Source organism: Oculina patagonica, chromosome 3 (genome assembly GCF_052425735.1).
Source record: "Oculina patagonica isolate OP01 chromosome 3, crgOcupat, whole genome shotgun sequence".
NCBI classification, from domain to species: domain Eukaryota; kingdom Metazoa; phylum Cnidaria; class Anthozoa; order Scleractinia; family Oculinidae; genus Oculina; species Oculina patagonica.
In genome coordinates, this window is record NC_135760.1 from 15,743,555 (window position 1) to 15,763,332 (window position 19,778).

General features: G+C 36.1%; 1 protein-coding gene across 1 annotated transcript; it reads left to right on the top strand.

The window, feature by feature from the left end:
• Nucleotides 1–1,230: 1,230 nt before the first annotated feature.
• LOC144646907 (uncharacterized) lies at nucleotides 1,231–18,991 on the top strand. Its single transcript, XM_078506615.1, has 4 exons — nucleotides 1,231–1,237; nucleotides 15,146–15,231; nucleotides 17,754–17,882; nucleotides 18,703–18,991. Exons 2-4 carry the CDS (start codon nucleotides 15,163–15,165, stop codon nucleotides 18,826–18,828), a joined length of 324 nt encoding a protein of 107 aa, XP_078362741.1. The 5' UTR covers nucleotides 1,231–1,237; nucleotides 15,146–15,162; the 3' UTR covers nucleotides 18,829–18,991.
• Nucleotides 18,992–19,778: the final 787 nt, after the last annotated feature.

Genomic DNA, 19,778 nt, shown 5'->3' on the forward strand with positions numbered 1-19,778 from the left:
GACATGCCGTAAGGTGTGGTCAATCTTTTGTGCAATTACAGCACATGGTTTTAATGTGCTCTCAGTTCAATGCACTTAAAAATTTCAGGCGAGATTTGTTGGGAAACCGGCATAAATATAATTCATAAATTTTGTACTTTGATCGCGAAAAACTTCAGAGTAAAAAGTCTTAATTTTACTTGGTAAAATGTCCATTTATCAGATGTCAATGTCGTCAGTCACTTGCTTTCAAAGGGCTTAGTTTTCCCCCTACGTACTTCTAGCACGTAGATTTAAGGAGGCGGTGTGACTTTGGAGCCGACGACGGGTACCACAAGGGGGATGTTCTTTCACCTATTACTTCAAAGATCGCGCTTAAATAACTTCAAAGATCACCACAATAATACATTCCTCAAAATCATGTAAGATAGTTCCTAAAAAAACCCTCAAGTTTGTTGAGTCCGGCCGGCGTGGTCATTTTGCAGGGAATTTTAACTTCAGTTTCATTTGGCTGTGGCCTACGCCGTGGACTAACATTCCTGTATTTTTTGTTTTGCCTTAAAATGACGAAATTGCACGGATTTTCTCGCTGGCTTTGCTTCGCGTTGGTCGTCGTTTAGTATAATATCGCTTAACCTCGCTCATTTCGAGCCAAAATATCAAATATTTATAGATATTTTCCTAGCGGGACATTCATTTAGAGTTGGTTAATCATCTTCAGTTTTCAGTCGGTTGTTTGTCCTTTCGAATCTCAACTCGATCACACAATAAAAAAACATTAAAAAGTAAAGTTATTCCTTTTTATTACAGCAATAAACCGTCCATCGCCGCCAATTTTTTTCGCTGAATTGCCGGAAATTGAACTAGCATCAATCATTTCTCGCGTCATTTAAACCTTGTTTGCTTTCTTCAATAATCTTTGTAATCCCGGCCATCTAGGATTAGCAGTCGGAACAAAAGTGTTCCCTAAAGACTTGAATTTGTTGATATAACCGCAGGATGTTTAAACGTTGTAACTACAAATTTGCGGTGGATAGTTTTTTCCGTTCTTTTGAAATCAACTCGAAACATTTCCTGGAACCTAGCAGGGCACCCGCATTATAAATTCTCGGCAAATGCACAAAATTAAAATAAATCAATGGATAAAAGTTGCCGCGCCGCTTGAAGACTGCGAAAGAACAAAGTCATCCGCGGGGGTTAGGGAGTGTTTTTATTAATCGTTCAGAGATTTGCTTTTAGATAACATATAAAAAAGAAAATTTCAGTTTGTAAAAGCACTCAGGTCAAAAAGACAAGTTGTTCAGTTTTGTCATGAGTAAGTCACTGCGAAAGAGTTTTAGAAAACTAGGGGACTATCTGCCTCGTCCCAGCCGCCGATCGGCTGGTCGGTCAAGGCGGGAAAATAGGGAGTGCGGGAGTTTGTTTGCATCAGTTCCACAATGCCAAGCACACCGTCCACGACCAAGGAGGAGGAGGACGTCTGGGGATGAAACAGACTACTGTCTGCGCCCGCCATTTTGGTGTACAGCCACGATCTGTGTCGGACTGTGCATCTTGAAAATTTAATGCCTTAATGCTAAACTAAGTAAGTCGATTTAAAGTGCAAAATCATTTTGGTTTTTGTGCAATTGGAGAAACGTGTTCAGACAAAACAATTATGCATTTTTCAAATCTCTCAGAGGTTGTTGTCATTTGTCGAGTCAAAATCAAGGGTGATCTTTGTTTAGTTATCTAGAGAAGAGAACTTACTGTTGGCGAGTTTCAAAATTATGCTAACAATGTGGCTATCGATAGTGTGCATAAACGACAAAAAATAACTACCAGAAGAGAGCACGGTTTACTGTGGTATATGGGACAACCCACTGGTTTTCCAGGAGGAAGCTGAACTAATCGGTTACCATCAGATACCCTGCAGTGAAAAAGATAAGCAGTAAAAATAAGTGATAAAAAAATTGCGTGTACCCTAGAGCCAACCGTTTCCTACGACTTGGGAAAACGGAATTCGAACTTCTATTTTCGTTTTTCGTTTTCTTACGACATTGGAAAACCTTAATCGAAGTTTCGTTTTCGTTTTCCGTTTTCTTATGGGTTAGGAAAATATAATGTGAAGTTCCATCTTTCGATTTTGAGCGATGACGTCATGACGAATTTCTTTTCGGCAAGAAAATTGCGGAAACGAACTCAACAAGAGCACTTTCTTTGCCGCCATTTTGTTTTTGTTATTCCCGCCATTCATAGCCAGTTTATCAGTCATGGATTCCAGCCTTTTTCATGGCAGCAGGAAGTGCCGACATTTTGTCCGTTGGACAAAAAAACTAGCTTATTTTAGCACAGAAAAGTTTAAACAAAGTTTTATGTATGTATGTATGTTTGTATGTCATCGAAACGAAAACTAAAAACTAAAATCGAAGATTTCTAATTCCATTTTTGAATGACATAGAAAAACGAAAAACGAAAGTGGAATTTCATATCCAACTCCGTTTTCCAAAGTAGTACGAACACGGAAAACGAAAATAGAATTTCGAATTTCGTTTTCAAAGTAGAAAGAACACGGAAAACAATTAAATGAAGTTTCGAATTCAGTTTTTCAAAGAAGTGAAAAAGGAAAAACGAAAATAGAATTTCGAATTTCGTTTTTTAAAGTAGAAAGAACACGGAAAAACAATTAAATAAGTTTCGAATTCAGTTTTTCAAAGAAGTGAAAAAGGAAAAACGAAAATAGAATTTCAATTTCGTTTTCAAAGTAGAAAGAACACGGAAAAACCATTAAATGAAGTTTCGAATTCAGTTTTTCAAAGTAGTGAAAAAGGAAAAAAGAAAATAGAATTCGATTTCGTTTTTTAAAGTAGAAAGAACACGGAAAAATAAAATAAAGTTTCGAATTCCTTTTTTTAAAGTAGTGAAAAAAGAAAAAACGAAAATAAATTTCGAATTTCGATTTTTAAAGTAGAAAGAACACGGAAAAATAAAATAAAGTTTCGAATTCCTTTTTTTAAAGTAGTGAAAAAAGAAAAAACGAAAATAGAATTTCGAATTTCGTTTTTTAAAGTAGAAAGAACACGGAAAAATAAAATGAAGTTTCGAATTCCATTTTTTAAAGTAGTGAAAAAGGAAAAACGAAAATAGAATTTCGAATTTCGATTTTTAAAGTAGAAAGAACACGGAAAAATAAAATGAAGTTTCGAATTCCATTTTTTAAAGTAGTGAAAAAAGAAAAAACGAAAATAGAATTTCGAATTTCGTTTTTTAAAGTAGAAAGAACACGGAAAAATAAAATGAAATTTCGAATTCCATTTTTTAAAGTAGTGAAAGAGGAAAAACGAAAATAGAATTTCGAATTTCGTTTTTTAAGGTAGAAACGGAACACGGAAAAATAAAATGAAGTTTCGAATTCCTTTTTTTTAAGTAGTGAAAAAAAAAACGAAAGTAGAATTTCGAGTTCCGTTTTTCAAAGGAGTAAAAACACGAAAAAATTAAATTAAATTTCGAATTCCGTTTTTCAAGCAGTACGAACACGGAAAACGAAACTGGGGAATGTCGAATTCCGTTTTCAAGAAAAAAAAAACCCTGACGTACCAGATAACTTGTTCTCAGTGCATGCTCATCAGGGGACAAATTTTCGACCATGTCGACAAAGGTATGTCGAATTGTAATTGCTTACAAATCGCGTGGTATCTTTACACAAGTTTTCTGTCTCTTTTGTGTTTGTCAGTTTTGTCTGTTTTCTTTGTTGATGTTGGACAAATTGCCATCGAAAAACAACTATGACAATTTTTATAACTGACGCGGCGTAATGCACGAACGAAGCGAGACTGGAAATGTAAAATCAAGAACGGTGAAAGATTTTCTCACCATGCTCTATTTATCTAAACCATAACGTCTTTCATTTTGTGGTCTTTTCTGATAATTTGGTTCAAGAGTGCAAAAAATAAATTTGGGTCTTAAAATAAAGTACTAGCTCTAATTCATGCAAGCAGGTCCGGATATGCAGATTACGTCAGGGGTGGGGGAATTTTCCGCACGACCTTGCGTGGCGTTATATAAGTCGGACACTGTATTGTAATTTTACATTTTCGCGTTCAGTAAGAGGACAATCTATCTTAGAAACGGGTGAGTATGCCTTTTACTGCTAACGTGTGCAATTACCAAGGTACCAAATTGAAGTTAAGAACTGACATTTTAACAAGTTATTTTACCTTTTAAGCAACATTTTTTATTATTCTAAGTTTTTAATTTTTTTTTTAACTTTTTAACTATTTTTATTTTTTTTTTTTTTTATTTTTTTTTTCTTTTTTTTTAAACTTTTTTTTTTTTGTTATGGGGCCTATTAATTTTTTTTTTTTTTTTTTTTTTTTTTTTTTTTTTTTGATGCTAAAGGATAGGTTTAAAGAATCTCTTGAACAATAAGTGTTTGTACGACATTTCATAGTTTTATAAGGGACTACGTTACGGTTTTAACCAGATTTTTGAACAGCCAAAATTAATTTTGTCGCAGGAACCTAAAAGTAATAGTCCATTTTTTACAAATTGTTATATTAGAGCACTGAAACTGTTAACGAGCATCGTTGGCTGCGAATGGCTAGGATGGAAACGGATTGCACCTTGAAAAAGTCAGGCTTACTTTTTCAAATTGTTTCCTCGCGTCTTTCAAAAATCGATATTGATAGCCGTATCTTGATTTCTATCAGCAAATTAAGGTTACATCTTCCTTTAGATGTTCAGAAATAATGTTTTTTTATGGGTTTAGTTGCCTACTTCTAATTTCAGAACAATTTGGACCATTAATCTGCGAAATTCCGGTGACATAGCTCCTTTAAGTAAAAGTTTATAGAGCGCTTTTCAATTGAGCGTCGTAAAACCAAAACCAATGTAAATATTCTGGCCAATCACAAAAGACACAGACAATCCAGTGAACCAAGCAAAACGCGAACTAAATACATGTAGCCGTCACGAAGCGCGGGAAAACGTGCGCGAGCGAGTCACGATTGGTTTTGGTATGACTTCTGATTGGATGAGAAAGTGGGGCGAGAGTTTTAAACTAATCAATGAGCATAGTAATGCAAAACCAATGCAAACGCGAATTACTTTCGACACTCAAGTGAAAACCGCTCTAACACTAATTTTTAAAACAGTTTAGACCAAAAATCTGCGAAATCCCTGTGACATACTGTAGCTCCTTTAAGTTAAAAATTTTATCAGCTGGAAAACCTGTGCAGTCAAGAGGTGTCATTTTGACGGCTGTAACTAGACCCATGATGTATGCAGCTCTTCATCATTCAATGCACGCAGGGAAATTAATGGCAAAAGTGTCACACACAGTAAGGCTATCATTAGAGCGGTTTTCACTGAGTGCGAAAGTTTTGCGTTTGTTTGGTTTAGCATACACGTAGTGATTGGAAAATCTCGCGCCACTTTCTCAGCCAAAGAACCAAAACCAACGTCTCGCCGCGCTCCCGCGCCGCCAGCTTGCTTCGAATTGATTGCCGACTGGATTGTCTGTGTCTGTGAGGGTTACTTTGGTTTTGGTTTTACGACACTCAATTGAAAACTGCTCTAACTACAATAATTGCTTACTGTTTCGTCTTGACTTTCACATCTTTCAGGTGTAAAGTTGAATTTTCCTTTTCGTAAAGGCATTGGATTTATAAAAAGGTGAGTTTTTTTCTACTTTTTTTCTATGTTGAGTCGAACCTTAATGAATCAGTCCGTTAAAAAATTAGCTGCTGCGAAAGATAATTACTCGCAAACAGGCGAAAATTAAAATAGACGATTTTTAAAGACGATGTTCTAAGCAACATTTTCAGTTTGCGACAAAAATCAATATCGTGTAACAACGCAATATTTTGTTTCGGCAACACGTTACAGGTATATTGTTGCCGCAACAATGCTGCGTTAGAAAACACGAACGTATGGGCGAATACATCAAAAAGTAATATAAATAAATTACAAGGTATTCAGAACTTTGCCCCGAAGCGACCAGTACGCACAAATATGATCACATCACACCAGTTTTAAAAGAGTAAATGGCTACCAGTTGCGACTCAGTTTTTTCAGGAGCGCACATGCCCATGTCTAACATCCCGCGTGCCGGAGTATCTCTCCCAGTTTAGTAAGCGAGGAGAAGGACGCCAGAGTTCACATGCTAACATTCCTCTTTCAAGTCTGCGTGGAGGACGTCTCTGAACTCCAGGGCCCCCCTCTCGATAGATTCTTTCCTAGTTTTTTTTGTCCGAGTGTGTTATTTATTTTTTTCTTTCTAAAGCCCTAGGGGAAGCAAAAAGTATGTATGTAAGTATGTATGTATGTATGTAAAATCCAAAAAACATAAAAAAACGCCACGTTAAATGAGACAATTTCTGACGCAACATTGTTGTTGCGGTAAAGATTGTAAGGAGAGAAAAAATAATTATTTGGTTTAATTTTATTTATTCGCTTTGCTGTTAAAAAATCCAACGTAGAAATTATTGTTCTGTTTTGTCAAAAAACAAAACGTTAAAAAAATCGCCCTTAAAAGTCATCTCGTGAAAATTTATACATTTGATCTTTGTAATGTGAAGTATAGCCACCAGCGAAGGAGATGTCGAAAGAAATGTCAAGACCACTAACCTACTAATAGACAAGATCTGACATCAATGTATAACACATGTCAGCTGTGAGTGAAACAAATGATATACACACTAAACTGCCAAAAAGATAATGACAACTTCGAAAAAAAACACTTAAAAACTAAAAATACAAGTATAAGGTTTGCAAGACGAAAGAAAAGGACAAAAATACCCAATGTAGCGCCTTGCAGAAAGGTTTTTGGGCAACTATATAAAAAGTGAAATATTTTACTCTTTTATCTTAGCCATTTTTTTGTTTTTTTGCTCTCGGAAGGCTAAGCGAACACCCGGCCGGGGTTAAGTTTCAGTGCTATCTATCAGACATACTGGAACAAACACAGTCTTTGCAAACCTTTCATTATCTGATACATCGTTGGTAAAGGTGTCCAAACAACACCTTTATGCACCTGACATCAAAGTTCTTCGAAGCGTCTACTCCTTTCTACTACAAAAGGGGTTGTATAAAGTCTTTTCAAAATACAGTACACTTTTGACGGTGTGTAAATGCTAGGCATGGATAGCACATTTGCCTAGTTATTTTTTTGTGCTGAAATCGAATAAATAATGGAGAGGCAAAGAGATTTTCGTGCGTATGTCCGAAAAATATGTAAGAGTCATCTGATACGCCAAAATTTAAGTATAAATTATAAGGCTCAAGTCCGGACATAGAGTGCATGGTTAACATGGTACATGTTACGTGCAATGTCTGAATAACAATTGATCATGGTGTCGCCCCTGAATTCTAAATTGTTGAGCGAAGAAGAATAGCATGGACTTACATTCTTATTTGTTTACCATGAGCATAAAAGAAACGAAAAGAAAATTGGCTCTTGTTGGGTTATCTTCTTATAGTTCCTTACAGTAAAAGTATTTTTCCAGAGTTCTTCCTGTATTGCCTTCCTCTATAATAGGTTTAACTCAACAACATTCTCTAATCAATCATAGCATAGATATGTTTCGCAGCCAATCAGGGGCAAAGATACCTTGTCTTCCCGTCGCATCATTTCCCCGCTTTCTTCCGTTTACATGAATTCTATTGACCAGTTCTACTCCTCCTTTTTTTGCTCGGACTTCCGGCTCTAGTTCGAGGCATCCTTGTAACAATTCCGTGTTTGCTCTTTATATTATACATATATGTTATTTATCGTAAAAAATGCTGTGGTTATTCATCGTGGTAGATGTACAATAATAATAAAGTATTTTTCGTTTGTCTCACGACGTAGTCACGTGTGATGGAAATCGCGACGTTTCGACTACACACTGCTAGTCTTCATCAGGCGATAAGGTCGACTGGTTGTGCGTGAACTTATAAAGCACGCTACCGCGCTGTGATTAGTTGGTTTTCAACAGCTGTGATTGGTGCATTTCGATCCTCGCTGTTTCTTTGTCCTGTTGTTCCCTCAGCGGTCCGCTGTCGTACAGTTCTACCTGTTGGGAGAACTGTAAGAACGTTTGATTTCGGTTACAATGGATTATTCATCGTACATTGTTACATAATTACACGAATCTAAACGGAAACATCACTCACAAAATTTATGAACGTAACACTTTTCCTGACACATTCATAGAAAGGTGAAACAGCATCTGCACGCTTCCCACATCTAAATTCTTCAAATTTAATCAGTAAAATCTTTGGCCAGGCATCTTTAGTTTAAAGATTAAATATTTGGAATTTCTCCCTAAGGGAGTTGTGCATTTAATATCAGATTCGAAATCCGCGTACATATTTCGTGCATCTTTGCACCAGTCACAAAAAGGCGGAAAAAAGAAAAAAAAAGAAGTTAGAAAACACAAGAGATACACAAACTGTTCCGTTCCCCTTTAAGTTTACGAACGCTGTTGGAGTTAATAGCTTCATCAGAAGAGGATGAGAAGTTGTGTGATAAAGGTCTTGTTTATCATATTCTTTTGAAATTGTGCATAGATCAGGTTAAAAAAAATCGATGACATGACCCTTTGTATTCTTTAAACTTGTGAGTAGAACTGAAACGTATGACATTCGTGAGAAATGTAACTATATCAAAAGGAAACATTGCTAATGGCTTATGAAAATAGCGTTTTAAACGAATTCATTCAATAGTGATTGATTTAGTTTTACATGTTTCATGTCTTAAACGACATAAAAGCATTAACTCAAGTTAAAAGGTTATACTTTCACTCGAGGGCATTCTAACTTTAGCCTAAAAATGTACATGTCAAATTTACAGCTATTCATCTAAATATATGTTTTACTTCCTTTAATTCGATAAAATTGCTCGCGCCGTGTTTAATAACAGGAATATTGCCTGATTAAACAGAATACGGGTTTTTATCAACCTGTGTGGTAAGCCATGAATTCAAACACGAAAAATACAGCAGTTTAATTGAGAGAAAAAGGAAAACGACAAAAAATCCCTAATACGAAATCCTTTATTTATCTCATCCCTGAGGTCACAATTCTTACTTACATTATCATGTTTTGGATTTTTTTTCTAATAACGCCATCATCAATATAAGCAAAACATCTTGATTTTAACGATTACATATTTCGCTTAATATCCGGTTTTAAATGGATAACAACTACATCGACGAATCGAGAAGTGAACTGCTTTCCTTTATACTACACTAGCGCTGTTTCAGTTGCCGTCACAGAAAATGTTTCTATTTCTATCATTATATGGCAATCAAATGAACAACGAATTTATACTTGTCGCAGTTTTGCCTGCCAACAGCTTTTGTATTGGCCTTAGAGGGTGCGCCCGTGCAATGAAGTCCTAGTTTTTGCAGTTAACTCATGGGTTTTTTTTAGCCGCTGTTACTTGGAGCTCGGTAAATAACCACCAATATTCAACTTCCTTTCAGGAAATAAAAATCATAATCCACTACTCACCAATGTATTAATGGAAACGATGAAGAAATGAAAGATTATTTTTGTTGTTTTCCTTTAAGGCCTGTTGCGTTATCAAAAATATCTGTGACAATTTATCTTCAAAATGAAACTGTACATGCAGCGAGACACGAGGTTTACAATTTTGTTTTTTGTTTAATTTACGCGTCGTTTAGTAGGGTTAGTTCCGTTGAATGAGCGGATTGCTTACTTTAGGGAAAAAAGTTTATTGTAGGCTATGTCTTGGCTAAACAGTAGATTCAATGATAAGCAAAGCAACTATAAAACGAGCCATAACATAAGACAATATCTACATGGGCTATCTCTTTGTGCCTTAAAATCGTCGGTAATTGCGATTTTACAAGCAATCATTCTGGTAGTTTCTTCAGTGTAACAAACTTAATATAAAAATTAAACTATTGCGTCTAAAGTCGACAAAAGAGCAATAAAAAACTCAGCAGGTTATAACAGCGGCAAACCAGAGGAGTTCCAGAGGATGTTTAAACTTTTTCGCGCCATCAGTAAATTAAATAGACGAATGACGTTTCGTACAAGTTTGGTTGCCAGTGGCAACGGAAGTCATGGTCGTTGTAAGAGGATATGTTTAAAAAATATTGGTCGAAGAAACTCAAATTTGATTGGTCAAGATATGATATGTATGCTTTTTTAATGGACAATAAACTCAAGCGAGTTTTAGAAATTTAAGTATAAAATTTCTAGCATTTGGCAAGTGACGTTTTAAAATGTTGGTCTGTTCATCTATTGATACCATACCAAATACTTTTTTTAAGATGTCTTTAAAGGATGCTCAAAAAATTATAGTTTAAATTTATTGTGTTTCATATACGTACATGCATTTTTTATCCATTTGTTTTTAAATAAATGTATTATCTTAGCATTTTTACTGTCAAACAACACTGAAGAATATCTATTTTAAATCTTTAAAGTATTTCGATGCTTTACGTATTAAGATAGATTAGTATTAAAATAAGGGTATTTTTCGTTTTCCATGTAAATCAGAGCTTCAGGCGTACTACAATGTCTGATTAAAAATGAAGTTAAGCTATGCTAAAAGTTAGTATTATTTAGCGAAGAGACTTGCAAAGTTTACTGAAGGAGCGGTTTTCACCGCCGACATATGCCTTCCTCAAAACACAATTGCGTTCCCGTCGGACATAAAATTTCTTGGCTTTTTTCTCTGTCATTTAAACCTTAAAATGTCAATTACAGCCCGTAAAACCAACACTCTTATCACGACCTAAATTGAATTTTGGATAGCAAATAACATATAAACCCAAGGGTCAATTATACAGAGTTAAAGTTTCAAGCGATGAACCTTATAAAGTTTGATAACTTTTGACGTTTTAAAATCTGACAAAACTCAGTGTGTCAAATTATGGAACAAAACAAAACAAAATGTTTGTAAAGCTGGTTCGGCTCATGTGTATATTTTTAGATTGTATTCAAATGTTAAAGGCGGAAAAGGAACTTTCATTTTGATCTCAATCTTAAAAAAAGCCAAAATAACGCTATGAACAGTGAATAAAAACATGTTTTACGTATCAGATTAAAGATCCTCTGGTTTCCGAAATGAAAACATGGATGTGTAGTCAGATAAAGCGCATACTAGTGCAAACTTTTCTTCGCATTCAGGCCAATATCTCTAAAATTTAGCTGTATAACCTTTCACAAACAGAAGACTTAAAAGGTTTTTGATTAGAAAAACCTATATTGGAACTTGTTGACGAAAAATTAGTCCAATATGTCCCCTTAAGAGGCATTTTGTGACCAATTCTTTTGATAAAATCACGCATTTCCCGTACAAGGTGATAAAGCTTCGCGAATTTTCTATTCTTTTGTAACGTTATTCGTATGTAGGAAGAGAATGGGTGACCTACTACTGACGTAAAGCGCTTTAAACATGTTGTTATTAAGACATAGTGTGGGTGCCTTTATCTTAATTTACGTAAATATGCATGTAATCGTATTTTAAAACTACACGTACTCAAAACAACGCCAGTTAAGGCGGAAAACGGCAGAAGATTCAACTAAAGCCCTTAATCGAGAAAAGGTAAGGTAAATCTTGTCTTTTTGTCCCTGTTATTGCCTAAAGGTCGAGACTACGTTTATACTGTTTCTTATCCAGAAGAGTTTAATGCTGTAACTTTAATGCTAAAATTATAAAAAGTAGTAAAACTAGACACGCAATTTTTGAAACTAGAAATCAAAGATTTTAAAGTACGATTTCTCAACTGCGAACAACAGCCCATTAAGAAATAATGCTGTTTCATCCTTTCAGTAACCACAAACTGACGAAGAGAGGCAGTTCTCTTATAAAAAGGCAAAAACAGAAAAATCATAACAAAGAATACAGCTTGTCCTCTTAAAGGATTTTTTTAGCTTAAAAAAGTACTAAATGGATTTAAGCTGATTTGGAGAGAAAAACATTACCAATTTGCCATCCCACTCTAGACTCACTCTAGTCCTTCCCTGTACCCTTGCTATGTTTTCGTCTTTTTTTTATTCTGATTTCAGGTAAATTATTGATTCATAAAGGGATTTTAAAGCTGAATAAAATTCTCTTTTTTTGTAGTATTCGTTTAACTAACGAGGCGCTTCCTTATTTATTAGGCTTCCTGTCGCCGAATGCAATAAACTGTACCGTCTTTAATTACTAAAGTTTTGTTCATCGGGAATCTAATCGAAACAATAATTTCGTCGTTTATAGCTCCACGAAGATAATATAGCACCGCGCAAGAATAAACTGCTAGCACTAAAAATATTCTTGGCAAAGATTACTTCTCACTTGCTGACAACATTTTAACATTTGTTAATAAAATTGCACTAAAAATCAACATTTATGCGATTTTCACACCAATTTTTTCCAGTCGTGATAATGCATTACTTTTCTCTAATGTAAAACGCAAAATTCATTACAATGACTGGCGCCGGATTTTGGGAGCCAACACCTTTTCAATTTCCATTTACAAAAAGCCTTACGGCAACACAAATTAACTTGCCGTAGTTGCTTAAAATTTTAATTTCCTGTTGCTCTGAAATGATTTTTTTTTCATTGCGCAGAAAACAATACGATCTAAAGAGCCCTTTGCAGTTTAAATCAATTAGTTCATCAAGTTTATGAACTACAACTTTGACACTGAGCAAGGCTTTTGGCACCAAACAACAAAAACCACAATTTCAATTTCGTAAAGGAGTTAAATGCAGTAATATTAAAATGAAGGCAATTTCGTTATGTGCTAAAAACATTAACATACCACTTTGACTCACAGCTGCACAGACGCATTTAACTATCAAACAAGCGCTATTTTTTGTTCGAAAGGTTTGTTTTTCAAAGTGCAAATATTTCGCTGCAAATCAATTACTTTAATTAAAGACGTCACAAGCTGTCGAGTATCTGAGGTTTAATACCGAACTTTTAGTCTTTGTAGATGGTTTAGCTGATTGAAATCAGGGCGACCTTATCAAAAAACTTTCCAACAAGGCTATTTTGGATGCAGGTACGAAAGTAATCCATTAGATGTGACACGATGGTAATGTGATAAATTTTCTTTTCTGTCGAAGGTGGGGCAGTTTGAAAATGATAAATTTATCGGTGTATAAATCTTAAGTAAAATTTGAATTTAGCCAACTTACGCAACTTGGTACACAACATAAACGCGCTCAATTTTGCCCCCAAAATACGCAAATTTCCACGATGTTTTTATGAACTTGGTCAGTAAAATCAAAGTAAAATGTGTTTCTGTATCCTATAATGGCGTAAGATAAGAGTCTGGTTTTACAATTCCTGCGCGAAAATAATGATGTATCTTAACAGTTTATTTTCAAATGTCCTTTCTGCCGAGAAAAAACAGGCGATCATGAATTTAGCTTCATGCTGACATATTTCTTTGGCTGTTTTATAAATACTGCCAGAAATGTGATATTATATTTAGACTATCAAAATACAAGTGTTTTTTCAAACATTGCTATTTTTAAGGAAACCTATTCCTTTAGAGTCTGGGTCTATTGCTTTTGCATGCCATTTGGTTTACACAGATGTAAAAAAAAAAAAATCAAAACATCAGACTAGGTAATGGCCGGCGTTAAGTTGCTGTCTGCCATTTCTGACTAAACCTTAGACGTTATTAAACTAAAAACTTGAAAAAGAAAGAAAACGGACCAACAATTTCCCAATACAGCCCGAACAGGCAAGTTCAGTAGCTATTTTTATAATGGTTCTTTTAAAAACTCTGCTGTTCAATTAAAGCATTGCATCAAGCCTCGGCAAACATGCGCGCCAAAGTTAAACTATATAATTATTTGCGTTTTTCAGCCGCATTCGTGAAAGTTTTGACCAAAATCGGCCGCCTAACATGAAAGGAATAAGATTTAAGCTACTTAACAGACAGTTGTTTTCTTTTGCACAATTAATGTTTCAAAAACGATATTCGCCGAAACTAATTCATGAGTGGCCGGTACATCTTAGCGGTCCGTTCTGCAATATCCGGACCGCTCAGTGAACAAATCAGATTTCTCCATTTCTCCGTGGACCGGCATGCTATACAATATTAAACACCGAATACTATCGAGTGACTTTGTCGGCCACACTCGTACATCAAACAAGCAAAACTCTTTGCCAATCACTTCTTAGTTATTGAACTTATTATTGACAGAACTTCATCATTCGTATAATCGTTCAAAACCGCGAGATCCACCCGAAAAACATAACCTACTGACTATGAGGGCCCATTATTTCCAAATGAACATAAATTTAAAATAAAACATTTTACTTTTCCGGTTTGATAACAGTACTGACGGTTCGAGATTGAGTATCAATACGACTTAAATTTTAATTCAGTTGGGTTCCTAAATCCTTCTCTCTTCCCTAGCTGACCAGTAAAATAGGAGACCGGCTATTGGCAGTAGTGTGAAGTGTAATAATCGAAAGGTCTCGAAAGTTAAGGTCGTTCTTTTTTTTATTTTTTTTTTTTTTTTTTTTTTTTTTTTTTTTTTTTTTTTTTTTTTTTTTTTTTTTTTTTTTTTTTTTTTTAAAAATATTTTTTTTTTTAAAAAATAAAACCCTTAAGCGCGAGGTTTGAAAAAACGTACACGTACTAAATCCCCCATTCGATTGAACACCGGTGTAAAGGTCCCTAATGTTCTGATTACGCGGGCTAAAGGAGACCCGATTTAGACGCCGAACTATTCATGATCCGAACGTAATTCGAATTTGGACCGACCCAAATTGACAAAAATACGTCTGTTGATTCAGACGTCGAACTTTAATAACTAGCCATTCTGCAGCCGTTCCTAATACGTCTGATGGTAAACGCTCTCCACGATTCATTCTTTCTGAGTTCATCTTTGCAAAATGCATTATAATAATTTATGCACTAGGATCAGCACATGAAATGTTCGGCGTCTGAACCAAAGCTGTTCCAAAGTCGAAAATCCCGGCCAAGCCAAGCCGTTCCAAATTAAAATAGCCGTTCTTTAATGATTCAGAGGTAATTAGGTTCGGCTCACGAAAAGTTCGGCGTCTGAACCGGGCCTAAGTTGATGATGAGTGCGGGGCCGGATATGGACCCGACCGGGCGGCTCACGCGGTCAACCCGTCCCGTGCGCGCCGTCCTACACGCGTGACTGAATTAATCATAAACAGCAAAATTAACTTTCCAAATCTTTCTTTCAGAAGCTTACAAGTCAGACAAGATGATGAAGATTTTGGTTTTGCTTGCAGTTTTAGTAGCTATCACAGCGGCGAGATTTCTAGATGAAAGCGTAAGTTCTATGTTCATAATAAGTGACCATCCTTGGAGGGTCTGTTCTTTTCTGTTTGCTCTCTGTATTGCAAATGTAGCTGTTAGGGGAAAATTATTAATGTTAAAAATATGATATTTACGTTTTAAGAAATTTGCCTGACCAGAAACCTATACAAATACTTTTTTATTATATCTTTGCGAAATCTCTAACCTTACAAGCTGAGTTAAGATTGCTGACGATTTGGCCTAAAGCTGGCTTTATTCAACCTTGTTTTTGTCCATAAATATTTCCAGCTGAATTTATGCAGGTCACTTGCAGGGCTTAAGATGTCTTTATTTAGCTTTACGTCAGTCCACACTTTCTCCAGCTGGAGTTATCCACTCTACCTTCGGGTTGTAAGCTGGCTTTATTCAGCTTTCTTTTCATAATAACTTTTATGAAGCATTCAGGTTTAGCGGGAGATTGGTATAAACAAAGTGAACTTAGTCGATTAACGTTGAAGAAAAAATAATAAGCGTGCGAAGTCCAAGATTTCTGAGTGTCCTAATTCCAGTTGCTGCAGATCTGTTGGTACTTTGGAACCCGTGACAAGTTCCTCTCTCTCAGCAAAGCGAGTTGTTCAGAGCTAATTTTCCCCAGTAGGGTTATTCAGTCCCGGTCGAGTCTTGAAGCGCATCAAATTTTCCAACCGGCAGCAGACCTCTTAATGCCCGTTTTCCCCAGTTAGAGTTTAGAGCGACAAAATCCGTTGTCGTGGAATGCAAGAGAAATAATCAAACGAGCCAGAAAACTAAGCGAGCAAGAAAACCCGTTTGTTCTCGCTAGTCATATCTCCGTTTTTTTTTCGTTAGCAATTTGGTTGCTTAGCGAACTGTATTTCCTTTGTTTAACCTATCTCGAGAGCCTGGGACTGACACTGTTCTTCGTTCTCGAGGCCGTAGCAATTCAGAAATGTCGTTTTACAACTGGGGAAGATATACGCGGTGTGCACGCGCGCATCTCAGATTACACCAAGACGCCACTCCTATCCTCTGTAGGTCTGTGCTTCTTTTGTTCAGCGATACGGCAAACATCCTTTAGGTTTCTGATACGTGCATTGAAGCTCTGAGGACGAGAATAACCAAGACACAGACACATACTTCCACATATTTTGTTTGCACCGATAGAAAATTGGACTGTTTAAAAATGTAGGTCCGCTAAGCGTGCATGCACAAACTGCGAACTAAATTTAGATCAGTGACAAAAGGTGCCTGGTGAAAGATTGCGCCTTATCTATTTTAACCGAAAAAAATATCGGTTTTAAGCAACGTTTTTAGACTGCTTTTTATATACGGAGAAACTTGACCCCTCCCAAAATCCAAGGTGTTTTTCAAAGTAAAAGTTGCTGGGATTGTAAAGACATTTATGTTGGCAAAACAAAACTACGACAGGAAAACTGAACATCTTAAAGCCCTTGCTAAAAGTGATCACACATCAGCCATTGCAGATCGTACCATTTTGACTGGTCACAACATCAGTTAAGATCATTTTGACATTTTGGCTGCGAGAAGAACTGACTTTCATTGTAGAAGAAAAGCGACTTCATTTATTCAAGATCTACGACCGACTTTCGGCGTCAACAATGGTATTAAAAGCTCATGCTTTATGATCAGCTAGTTTCTTACAACAGAGAGATTTTACACGAAACTTCCCAGCGTTTTTTTTGTCTCGGTAACTGACCCCTAATAATAATTACATATTGCGTGGTTATTCCATTTTAAAAATGTGTGTTGCGTAGCGATGAGACGTCAAGTTTTTTAACGACATGAGTTATTTCATCATGTTTATCACTGCTGTTTGTGAAGATGAAGCGTTCAACATGACTGGAGCATGGGACAAAGAAAAATTCTGAGTCCCCGACGGGAATCGAACCCATGGCCTCCCAGATACCAGTTGGGCGCTCTAACCAACTGAGCTACGACAGACTCGTTGTGCTGCTGTTTGTGTTGCTTTTTTCGGCTATTTTGCTTGTTTACAAGTAAAAAAGATGATATGAGAACAAGCTTGTCACTCTCTTGCCGAATTCCGCACATAGTTGTAAACTCTCAACGGACTGTTTTAATTTCTCAAGGGAATACTTTAATTTCGCAAGGGTTTTTTTTTTCGATGTGGGTGATCAAAGCGTCACTCAATAGTATTGCGTCAACACCTGCGATATCATAGAAAAACGTGACTTGTCAAATTTACAAACTTTATATAACAAATTTGAAACGTGACTAGCCCATATCATACATGACATAACCAATTGAGAATGTGAGTGGTTCAGCTTTCTCATCTCAACACAAAACTCTACGCGCGTGTTTTTGAAAGGCGATCTATAAAAAGCGTTGTTCTGAACATTCTGTTAATAAACCAAAGAACATTTAATTAGGTTTTTTTTTTTATAATGAGTTCATTAGTTCTATTACCATTTTAAAAGTGTCGCCCTCGTTAAATTGATTGATTAATTAATGACTTATTCTAGCGTATTTCTCTGATCTTTAACTCTTCTTTCTTTCCAGTGTACAATCGGAATGCAATGCAGTGAGGACAGCGAGTGCCAATGCTTTGGAGATGAAAATATTTTGTGCGACTCAAAGTACAGATGTAAACCACTGACATTTTGGGAAGAAATTAAGAGACGAAAGCCGGTAAGCCTGAACTTAGAATAAGATTTTATTTACGAGTATTGAAATTGTTACAGCCATTATAATAGTACCTAGGCCTCTTGTAGAAAAAAAAGATCGTTGTTTTCTAATTTTTAAGACTCGTTCTAATGAAGAGAAAGTAAAACCAGACTGATTGCAAGGCTGGTACTTTATACGGCAGTAGGGGAAAATTTATTGGCCAGCATTTCAACTAGCAGAGCTAGTCTCCTTCAGGACCAGTACTATTTAAACAATAGAGTGTTTCTGTCGAGGAACTGTCGGCTGATAGTTGCCCCGCGGAAATTTGATGTTCTTAAAACAAATATTAGTCCGAGAAGCCAAAATATTAAACCAATTAGAATCGAAGAACATTTAGTGGTGAACTATAAAATGTCACATTATAGGTCTGGCCCTGAATAAGACTAGCTCTGCTAGTCGAAATGTTTGCCAATAAATTTTGCCCTTCAGCCGTAGAACCATCCTTGTAATCAGTCTGATTTTATGTATACTTAGAGTGACGTCTGGTACGAGCATTTTTTGAACAAGAGATCCGGCAACAGACAAGCCAAGTTGTGGTCCCCTGCATCTTAACTGTTTTTTTTTTTACACGATCCGACCACGTGATCGTGAAATGGCCGGGAAGATTACAAACGTCGAGAATCTTGAAAATTTAGAGGCGTCTTTAGTTGTTGCAACACTCTGTACAAGGCGCATTGGCCTTAGTCGAAAAGCTCAAAACATACCAAAGAATTCCAGTTGTGATATATTTTTTAAGAACTAAGGGGGTATTTTATTATTCATTTTGTTATTATTGGTTTTTCAGTGTTTCCGAATATTCAAGAACCCATGTGTATCGAATTTGGATTGTCCCTGCGATGGAAAACTTATCTGCGAAGATGGAGAATGTGTCGAGAAAAGAAACCCGCGGGTAGTGGCTCGAAGAACTTGAATACCACCAAGCTGTTGCTTTTGGCATTTTACTTTCCTTTTAAATTGTAATTTTGCACAAACTGTCCACGCAGATACGATTAGTTTGAACTCACTAACGCGATGTAAATTTGTTAAAACCTCTTTGGGTTCTCAAATAAAAGAATAGAAATAAGAACCGTTTATGAACTGTCAATTTTGTTTACTCCTACGAGATTTCATTCGGGGCTTTAATCTCATCTATACCAGCCTAACGCTGGTCGATTACACTCTTTTCTTTTTATAAGAATTTTGTTTTTCCGGCCCAGGCTGAATATTCTTACTTTTATGCCGATTTTAGGCTGAAATATTCTTGTGAATTAGATTATAAAGTTGGCATTTCCGTTTTAGAATGCATCAAATGTCATTAGCATCAAACATACGGCTAGTGCTACTTGTTGCTTTTTAAATAGATTTGTCATTTAGGCCCCGTCCACACTGACCCGGGTAAATTTAAAAAGGAGAAATTTGAAAACGCCGCGTAAAATGTTTTCCGTCCACGTTAACCCGGGTATATTTGAAAACGATACCCACTTTGGAGAGCGTTTTTGAAAAGTACTGTTTTCGGTGACCAAAAACGCCGTTTCAGTGTGGACAGTTGGCCTATCCGGGCAAAAATAGATGCGTTTTCAAATTTACCCGGGTCAGTGTGGACGGGGCCTCAGTGAAAGAAAGAATTTTAAATGTATAATTGTATTGTATTTACACAACACACAAAATTATGTTTATCTCAGCCTCGGGTTTATTCTTAAAATATTCTTTAAATTTTGCACGTTTCAGCCTCGATATTCTTATAAAATATATTCTTATAGAATAAAAAGAGTGTATCTGTGATGCATTCTTCGACAACATTCTGTCAACACTCGTCCAATTAACGACCATGTATCGATCGACAGTCTGCTAAGGTGTGGTCCACCCAACCGACGTACCACA

Bases quoted from the DNA above. Each gene is read 5' to 3' on its own strand.
- LOC144646907 (XM_078506615.1), top strand. From the start codon at position 15,163: ATGATGAAGATTTTGGTTTTGCTTGCAGTTTTAGTAGCTATCACAGCG. The intron at 15,232-17,753 runs GTAAGTTCTATG...CTTTCTTTCCAG, and splicing joins CGAGATTTCTAGATGAAAGC to TGTACAATCGGAATGCAATG. The intron at 17,883-18,702 runs GTAAGCCTGAAC...TTGGTTTTTCAG, and splicing joins AAATTAAGAGACGAAAGCCG to TGTTTCCGAATATTCAAGAA.